General features: G+C 51.1%; 1 protein-coding gene across 4 annotated transcripts; it reads right to left on the bottom strand.

Annotated features, from left to right (window-relative positions):
* Positions 1 to 201: 201 nt before the first annotated feature.
* EOMES (eomesodermin) lies at positions 202 to 8518 on the bottom strand. 4 transcript variants are annotated; one of them, XM_037890397.2, is made up of 6 exons: positions 8494 to 8518; positions 4198 to 4352; positions 3531 to 3652; positions 2928 to 3086; positions 2771 to 2832; positions 202 to 2053 (listed from the first exon to the last, which is right to left on the bottom strand). In XM_037890397.2, the coding sequence occupies exons 2-6, from the start codon at positions 4346 to 4348 to the stop codon at positions 1318 to 1320; spliced, it is 1230 nt and encodes a 409-aa protein (XP_037746325.1). In that variant the 5' UTR covers positions 4349 to 4352; positions 8494 to 8518; the 3' UTR covers positions 202 to 1317. The 4 variants fall into 4 exon arrangements, with proteins under 4 accessions (XP_037746325.1, XP_043396837.1, XP_037746323.1 ...); XM_043540902.1 differs by lacking the exon at positions 8494 to 8518 and adding an exon at positions 6521 to 6540; XM_037890395.2 differs by lacking the exon at positions 8494 to 8518 and adding an exon at positions 5637 to 6475.
* Between the last annotated feature and the right edge of the window lie 320 nt (positions 8519 to 8838).

Genomic DNA, 8838 nt, shown 5'->3' with positions numbered 1-8838 from the left:
TGATAAAAATACCATGACTGACCCCATACCCTTAGGAGACTTAGATCTCCCCCAAAAAAGCATCCCGCGCGAGGGTCCGCCCTAGCTGCTAGGAGGAACAACTCTACACTGCATTTTTCAACAAGAGTCCTCCATCCACAGTAGCTTGGGGGGGGGAGAGAAGAAAAAAAGAAAAAAAAAAAAGCGAAAAAAGACCCAGTCTTGCCCCAGCACACATCACATTTATTTAAAAATTACTACTATGTACATAGAAAAAAATCCAAGAGAAACGTTTTCAGAAATTTGTGTGCCAGCGCTTTAGGGTTTGCATTATTTTGAAACATCTGAAACTAGTCGAGAGAAGAGTGGATAAATTACATCACTTTCAAGTTAATACAGGGCAGCTGAAAAAACCACTTTACCTACAAGTCAATATAGATACCTTTTGATATACTTTCAGCAATGCATTTTTTAAATGCTCCAAGAGGCTAAATTTGCTGGAATAATCAAAAATGCTTTTAGAATGCCAAAGCACCAACTTCATATGATCCCAACCAGACGTCTATATGTAGACTATTTATACAATGTATTCCACAGTACTCTACAGTGTACCTAGACAAATACAGCTGTACACTGTCTTTTTTTGGCCACCTCTGTAAAGTTCACTTCTCATAACCTCCCCCCCCACTCCAGAATTAAGTCATTTTATCCCACCCAAGTTAAAGAAAGCCAGATTTGATCATCAAACCCCGGGCCTGGGCAGCAGGGTGTTCAAGTCAAAACTTTCCATTCATAAAATTTTTTTAAAAGTAATCCTCCCTTCTTGTATTATCTTCTGTCCAAGCAGCCCTAACTGCACTGAGTTAGATGCTTCTGATTGGGCAGCTGAGTGTGTTGATGAGGCCTACTCTATCTGAAGCACAGTGTAGCAGTTCCAGACACTTCTCAGAGACCTAGACGCAAAGAGTTTAGGATAAAAAAACCCCATCTCTCCTGTTTGGTAATGCATAGCACTTACCCCTAGGCCACTGAGCCAGCCAAACTGTACATTTTAGTGTCTCCAATAAATAACCCACATTGTAAAAAACAGGATCTTGCTAACAACCCCCTTACTGTTCCTTCCAAAAGTTAAGATCAAATTATAATACAGTTCCTTCCCCACCCAGTTACCTCCAGTAGTCAAAAAGCTTTGGCACCTTCTATAGAATTGCACAAAAACAATTCAAGGTGGAAGGTAAGAGCCTTTTTGGCAACTTTTATGTAGAAAAAACAAAATGAAAGAAAAACAAAACCCAAAGCCACCCTGAAAATTTAGCCAAATCGGGATGAAATAATGCTCTAAGTAGTAGTATAGAAAGCATAGTAGCCCATGCCTTTTGAAGTGTCTTTGCTATAGTCCTCAGCATGCATGTCTTCACATTTCATTGTTGGAGAATTTTCATTGCTGGAAGTGCTAGGAGAGAGTCGTCTTCTCTTACAAGCACTAGTGTAGACGCCAGAATCATTTGAATCTAGAGATTTTATGGAAGGTGGGGTCTCTATCCAGGATGAGCTGATTTCTTCTTTCACCTTCTCCTTGGGAAGATGGTCTTCGGAGAAACCTGGGGGACTTGTTCGGGAGGTCCAAGGTAACCCAGTTGCCATTTTTCTCTGATAAGAACCTCTGCTTCCCCACCCTGCCATGGAAGGGAATGTTGGATCAGGATAATATCCCAAAGCATGGGATGTCTGCAAGGGAAGGGATTTAATGCCATAGGGGAGCAAGGTGCTAGGAGAATATTCTGTTTCATAGGAGTTCATGTCCAGTTTGTTGGTACCAGGCTGCTGCACAGGAGTAACAAACCATCTCTGGGGAGGATTGGCCACCTCTTCATTCTGCTGAGGAGAGAGCAGGCCATTTGTCTGAGGTACAGTTCTCTCACCATTGTAAAATCTGGCTGGTGGCAAGTTGTTGACAAACTGTTCCTGGAAGAATGGTTGCATGCTGTACCGGGCTCCTGGGACAATCTGGTGGGATCTAGGAGAATCCGTGGGAGATGGAGTTAATCTGTCATTTTCTGAAGCTGTGTACATGCTACAATATAAAAGAGAAATGCTAAGTGTTGGTCTTTACAATTCCATGTACTATTAAAAAACAGACAGGACTGAACTATGTGCCAAGGATAAAAATCTGGGATTTATGACACTTGATACATTCTGCAAGATCAAAGTCCAGTTTCACCTTGGACCTCAACTCAGGAGACACTTCCAAGCCTTAAATTCTAAGTACAGCTCCTTTTAATATAGCATACACATAAGATTTGTGAAAGAAGTTGGTTTTTCAAAGCATAATTCTTAACATACCAAAAATGTGACCAGCACCTTTTCAAGAGGTATCTATAGATTTTTTTAAAAAAGATATTTTTAGACTAAAGTAAACAACGAACCTCTCCCTTGTGCCAAGATAGATTAAATGAATACCACACACTACTCTGGGTCTTTTGGGTGAGACTTTAAAACTAAGAGGTCCTATCTACTCTGTGTAGGGTTTGGTCAGCTCCTTTTAGACAAAATTTACAGTCACCCTCCAGAAGACAGACATGGCACACATACAAAAGGCATTTAAAGATCTAATTAAAGCTAGGAAAGAGCTGCACCATCTATTGAAGTTGTGGATATAGCTTATCCCCAAAAATAAAAGCAATGGTTCTAAGTTGTTTTAAAAAATGGAAATCTTTCTACAAACAGGCCAGAACTATGCCTCCTAAATGGAGGCAGATTAGACTGAGGTAGGAATAAAAATTATACTTACGAATCATAGTTGTCCCTGAAGCCTTTTGCAAAAGGATTATGGTCAATTTTAAGCTGAGTGATCTAGGGGGGGAAGATGGAATTGATGCAATTTAGAAATTTAACTCAAGCACCTTCCACCATAGTTTTCCCCAAGTTTAAACCCCCTCATGACTTACATCAGTGTTTTGATATGCAGTAACTGCTATGAACTGGGTTTCCGGGAAAATAAACGTCTGAGTCTTTGAAGAGTCATTCAGATCTTCAACCCCATCTTCAGTCACTTCCACAATATGAAGTCGAGGTTGGTACTTGTGTAGAGACTGAAGTACTATCATCTAGAAGAAACAATGCATAAAGTATAGTCTAGGATATTGTTCAGATAAAAGGCACCTAAAACTAAAGTGCTAACCATAGGGGAGAAAAATCAGATGTTTGGAAGCTGATCATTTAGCCTTGAGACTCTCACAAGGAGTTTGCAAGGTGTGATCCTCAATTTAACCAGACTGTGGTTAATAGCTTTAGGAGTACAGTGGTACAAAATTCACTGCTCTGGGAGAACGACAGAGTACATATAGACTACATTATGCACTGACTAAACAGAAGAAGGGGGAAGTTTTTCATCCCATATCTGTTAAGACCGTTGAACTTAAACAGATTCAAATGATTTTCGATTTTCTGAGGCTAGTATAGATCTGCAAGATAGGTTCATGAAGCCCTGAAAACCCAATCACTATCTGATGCTACTTTCTTGATTTAGAGGCTATTTATCAGTTATTTACCTGAGTATTATTATTGTTAGCACCTTTGTTATTGGTCAGTTTGAGTTTTCCAAAAGAGATCTCCTGCCTCATCCAGTGAGCCCCAGTGTTTGGGGACTCAGGGTGAACATACACTTTGTTGCCTAGGAGAGAGAGGAGAGAGGCAAATGTAAGGAATAGAAGAGCAGTCCTGTACACACAATTCAGGAAGCAGATATTGGAGTGACAGGGATCATCTTTGGCACCAGCCATGGGACAAAGGGAGGGGAGGCAGATGCACTGCAAGCTAGTCCCTGGGTGCTGCTGGATTCCCGGAAGGACAAGCCTACACCTTTGTATATTAAATGCTGTGAAATTTCATTTAGTGCCCAGCTGGGCTTGGGGCAGCACATGGCCCCGCCTGCAGAGGGGCAGGGAGGCCACGGCAGCGCCATCTTCCAGCCCAGGGGTTTCTCGCGCGCGTTAAAACCCTTCACCACCCTTGAAAGGGGGTTGAGCATTTGGGGTTTGCCCTGCAAATGGCCCATGGGACGCGCCTCCGAGCCTGGCCATTGCTCACCGGCCACAGGGAAGAGCTAGCGGGGGGGAGCACGCCCCGTGGCCGGGCTGGCTTGGGAAGGGGAAGGGCCGGGGCCGATCGGGAGCCGGTTTCCCAGAGCCTGGCTGGAGGGGCCGGGCCGCAAGGTACCTTGCATGTTGTTGTCCGCTTTCCCGCACGTCACCCACTTGCCCCCCTGGAAGCGCCAGTGGTTGGGATCGGCCAGCACCACCTCCACGAACACGTTGTAATGGGCCGTGGGGCTGAGGCCGGTGATGTTGAAGCTCAGGAAGGGAAACATCCGCCTGCGAGGGAAAAAAGCGGAGACCGCGCAAGTCAGCGGCGCGCCCGGGGACGCCGAGGAAGGGCTCCGAGCCAGAGCTCAGGGACCGGCTCCGGGTCTGCCCGCCGGGGCGCGGCTCGGGGCGCTCTGCCAGGCACCGGGACGCGGGGAGCCCAAGCAGTCTGCGGGGGGAAACTGAGGCAGAGACTGGATTGCCCCAGCCGGCTGCCTTCGGCGGGTCACAGCCAGGGGTCTCTCAGCGGCTCTTGGGGTCCAAATCGGCCCCGGCTTTGGGAGGGAGGGGGGACCAGCCCCGCCACGGCCCGGCCACTTCCACTTGGGATTCGTTATCCAGGCGGCTAGATTTCAGCCCCCACGGCGCTGCCCGCTCTCCCTGCTCCCTTCCCCGCAGTCTCCCACCGACAACAGGCGAGCTACTCGCAGGACCCGGCGCGAAGAAAACCCCAGCAAGAGCCACATTTCTGGCTCCTTCCCCCCCAGCAAGGAACCATCCGCCTCCCACCCAGTCCCCGCCACTGCCCCGCGGACAGGGAGTTTTCCTGCTAAGAGACTGGCCTCTTCGGAAACCCTAACGGGACCCCCCCGCCAAACACACACAATTACACTTACTGACGCCCCCCCCCATCTGATTCGCTTCCCCGGGAGCCGCGAGTTCTGCTCCGCCGCCAGCCACCTCCGCCAAACCCTTCCCGAAGCCCCGGGGGGTTTGCCCCGCACGGGGACGGGCTCCGGGGGCCGGCCCTCCAGGTCGGCGGCTTAGAAAAGAAAACCGGCCCGGCACCAAAACCGCGGCGCTTGCTGGGCTTCGCTGCCCGCGACACTCGCCCAAGCCCAGGGCAACCCCGAATTAGCGCAAATCCTCCGCGTGGGCGGAGAGCCCAAGCCCGGGGGCAGAGCGGGCTCCGGGCGGGGAGGCGCCGTTTAAATGGCCTCTTCTCCGGCTCCCGTCGAGTTTCACTGGCAAAAAAAAGGAGCGTCGGTTTGGTTTGATTTTTAACGTGGCAACAAATTAACCCCCCCGCGGCTCAGGGGCAGCAAGAGGCAGCTCGGGGCTCCAGATCGCCCTCGAGAAACGGGACGTGTAAAACGAAACGGGAAGAGCCCGATGCCCCCCAGGCGAGCCCCCCGCATAAGCCGCTTTAGCGGGCGGCGAACCCGCAGCCCCCGTGACGCCCAGGGCTGGCACCGCGGGCCCAGAAGGAATCGGTGGCGTGGGCGCGCGGGGGGGTTATAGCCGGTGTGGGGCTTGGGGATCCCCGCACACCCGGCCCGGGCCGCTCCGTACCTGCCCTGCTTGGTGATGATCATCTCGGTCTGGTGCCGGTGGAACTTGAGCCAGAGCGGGCGGTTGCAGAGGAAGACCTGCGCCCGGAGCCCCGGCCCCGAGCCGGGCACGGCTAAGGCGCCCAGCCCGCCGCAGGAGCCCGCCGCCGGGTAGGGGCTGTACAGGGGCCCCGCCGCCCCTTGGCCGTACTGGTAGCCGCCGCCGCCGCCCCCGAACTGCGCCCGGCCGCCCGGGGAGCACACGGCGGCCGAGAAGCCCCCCGGGGACAGCACGGAGCCGTAGGGGTAGCGCGCCCCGCCGGGCGACTGGTAGACGGAGCCGTGCTGCGCCGCCGGGTAGGGGAAGAGCGAGCAGGGCCCGCCCAGCTCGGCCCCCTGCGGCCCGGGGGACTGCAGGTAGTAGCGCTCGGCGCTCAGGCTGTCCAGCGGGTAGCGGGCGGCGGCGGCCGGGGGCAGCTCGGCCTCCCCGCAAGGGGCCGCCTTGCGGCCGTCCGGGGCGCCCGGCTTGGAGCCCGCGCCGGGGAAGGGCTCGCCGGCCTCCGCCTCGCTCAGCATGCCCGGCCCGGCGCTGCCGCACTTCTTCGGCCCCTTGTCCAAGTCCAGGCGCTGCGGGGAGCCCGAGCCGGGCTGGCTGCGGTGGCCGCCGCGCGCGCCGCCGCTCTCCGGCGGGTAGAAGGGGGGCCCGGCCAGGCTCGCGGCGCTGGCCAGCAGCTGCTCCCCTAGCTGCATCCTCTCCAGCGCCCGTCGGGAGGGAGCCTGGGGCTGCTCTGGAGCGCGGCTCCTCCCAGGGAGGGAAAGTGCCGAGCCGCACGGGCCCCCCGCCCGGAAAGTTCCCCTGCAACTTCCCCACCCCCTCGCTGCGCCCCCCCCCCCCCTCACTCCTACCTTCCCCACTGAAAACAAGCCACCTCTGCTGCTGAATTAAACGGAGACTATTTATATAGGCACGCTGGGCTCCTCGGGCCGCCGGGGAGGGGCTTGGGGAGGTCTAGTTCGTGGCAGCCCCCGTCATCCTGGCTGGCCCATTGGCTGGTTTCTGTGACAGTAATTTAATTAGACAGCTACTAATTGGAACAAGTCACCTGTGACTCCATTCCCGCCCCCCCATCCCCCCTTTAACTGGCTCCTGATGGGAGATCAAAATCGGTTCGTGTCCTGCTTTGGTAAAGGGAGAGAGGAAGCAGGAACTTGAACTGGATTTCTTGGTGGCTAGGGTGATCTACTTTGGATTTTACCCCGCCGCCAGGCGTTAGCAAAATGACGATCTCTTAATAAAGATGATGCAGGCCTCTTAGATAATAGGTGCTTGGGTATAAAGAAAAGGATTCTGCATGTGGAAGACTTTAATGGGAAGAAAGCAACTTTCAGAGGGGAAAGAGAGAAGATCTGGACAAAATGTCAGTGATGCAACCTGAAATCCATGTAGTTATATAGCCTTAAAGATCCACGGATTTTGCTCCCCAGTGCCTTCGTAGACGGTGTTTAACAATTTAGCAAGCGAGACATCTGCGATTATCATTGCCAGCCAAGAAACGAGATCCACATTTCATTTAAATTTGATGGGCGAGATTAAAGGCTCTCAACAGCAGTCTCGCCCCTGAAACAATTCAGCCTTTCTACAGCCATGCCAGCTAGGGTAGAAACGCCTTTATACCAAAGATCAGAGCATCATTTGCATCAGGATGACCCAGAGCTCTTTACACCTTATCAGGGGCTTCTCTTTCAAGCAACTGTAAGGGCTGTTTTGCTATTTCAATTCTACCCTTCCCCGCCCAAAAATAAATAAAATTTATTTGCTTCAATAATCCGGTGCTGCAAAACGGAATTGTATTTTAATTGTCTGATAGATTCCTTGTTTTAACAATTCCAGACGGAGAATTTTATACGTCTCCCCATCACTGGTACAGCGGGTGGTTTTGTTTTAACCCCGACAGACGAAGAGCTAGAATGTAAGAAGAATTAGATTGATTTCTGATTTTTAAAAGTCAGAGCATGGGCTCATGACTGAAATGGAGAGAGGTTGGTAGCCCCTTCGACCTCTTTTCGTGCAGGTGCCTAAATCTGCCATGACTTCAACAGAATGAATATTCCTAACATCCAATTTTTAAAGCAAATTATTAAAAAAAACCCAATATTTCGTTGCTGAAAAAAAGCGAACGAAGCATATTCACTATGAATTAACAGTTACTAATACATAATAGTCCAAACTCCAGCCACGCTTGGTCTGACTGCCTTGAGCAACTCCTTCGGGATTTTGATTTTTTTTTTTTAACATAACAAGTTGACAAGGTCACATGAAGCCAAGATAAGGCGCTCAGAATTAACCAAACCCGCGCATCCCCGTGGATCAGAATACATTTGTCAAGCTTTACAGAACTTTTACAGTTACAGGAATTCCGATGCTATTTGGTGCCGGGCTTGTTTGTAAATATTAGCCAAAGGTTTGGTTAAAGGACGGTAGGCAAAGAGGCTAGATGATCAGTTTAAAGGGCAGCTGATGTGCACTTAATGATCAGAAGCGGAAGAAAGAAGCGAAACGCTCGCAAATACTTAAGCACTAAATTTAAACTGCAGCGCAACAAAACGCACTGGGAGATGGTAAAGCGGCCGCTGGTGCTGCAGGACAGGTCGGCTCACAGCCTGCAGTTATCACTGTTATCGTCCAGTCCCGCTCTTGTAAAGTTTTGCCTCACTTTTTGCGGTGCGAACGAAAAAGACAAACCAGTTGCCGAGTCAGGAGCCCGGGCGTTCAGCGGAGACCTGCCTGCGCTGAGGTCCTGAGCGCTGTGACCGCGGCTATTTCTCTCGGCAAGGGGATGGTTTTGTTCTGGGGGGAGAAGAGCGGCGCAGATACAAACCATTCAGCCGGAGCTTCCCTAGTAATGGACGGCAAAGCGATCTGCAGCCCTCACCCCATTTCCTATTCAATAGCGAAGTGACCCCGGCTCGTGAAAGGGGGGCGGTACTGTGATCAAGATTCCTCCCGCGTGTGGAACGCGCCGCGCACCCGCCAGAGACTGAAAAACGTCTGGCTAGCAAAGGTTTTTATACAGCGCCTATAAGCCCCACTATCTAAGCGCTGCACAGACATTTCCATTTCACATGCTCTAGGTGAACTGAGTTTAATTCTAAAAAGTATTTAAAATGCTAAATCATTAAAAGACTATATAACAAGTACACATTGTCATCCAAAGCGTCGCAGA

This window comes from Chelonia mydas, chromosome 2, assembly GCF_015237465.2.
Source record: "Chelonia mydas isolate rCheMyd1 chromosome 2, rCheMyd1.pri.v2, whole genome shotgun sequence".
Taxonomy (NCBI): domain Eukaryota; kingdom Metazoa; phylum Chordata; order Testudines; family Cheloniidae; genus Chelonia; species Chelonia mydas.
This window is presented reverse-complemented; position numbering and strand designations above follow the sequence as displayed.

Coding starts and splice junctions, on each gene's coding strand:
- EOMES (XM_037890395.2), bottom strand. CDS start 6,364: ATGCAGCTAGGGGAGCAGCTGCTGGCCAGCGCCGCGAGCCTGGCCGGG. Junction 3,087..3,530: donor CTAACAATAATAATACTCAG/GTAAATAACTGA, acceptor TGTTTCTTCTAG/ATGATAGTACTTCAGTCTCT. Junction 2,054..2,770: donor TTCAGGGACAACTATGATTC/GTAAGTATAATT, acceptor TTTATATTGTAG/CATGTACACAGCTTCAGAAA.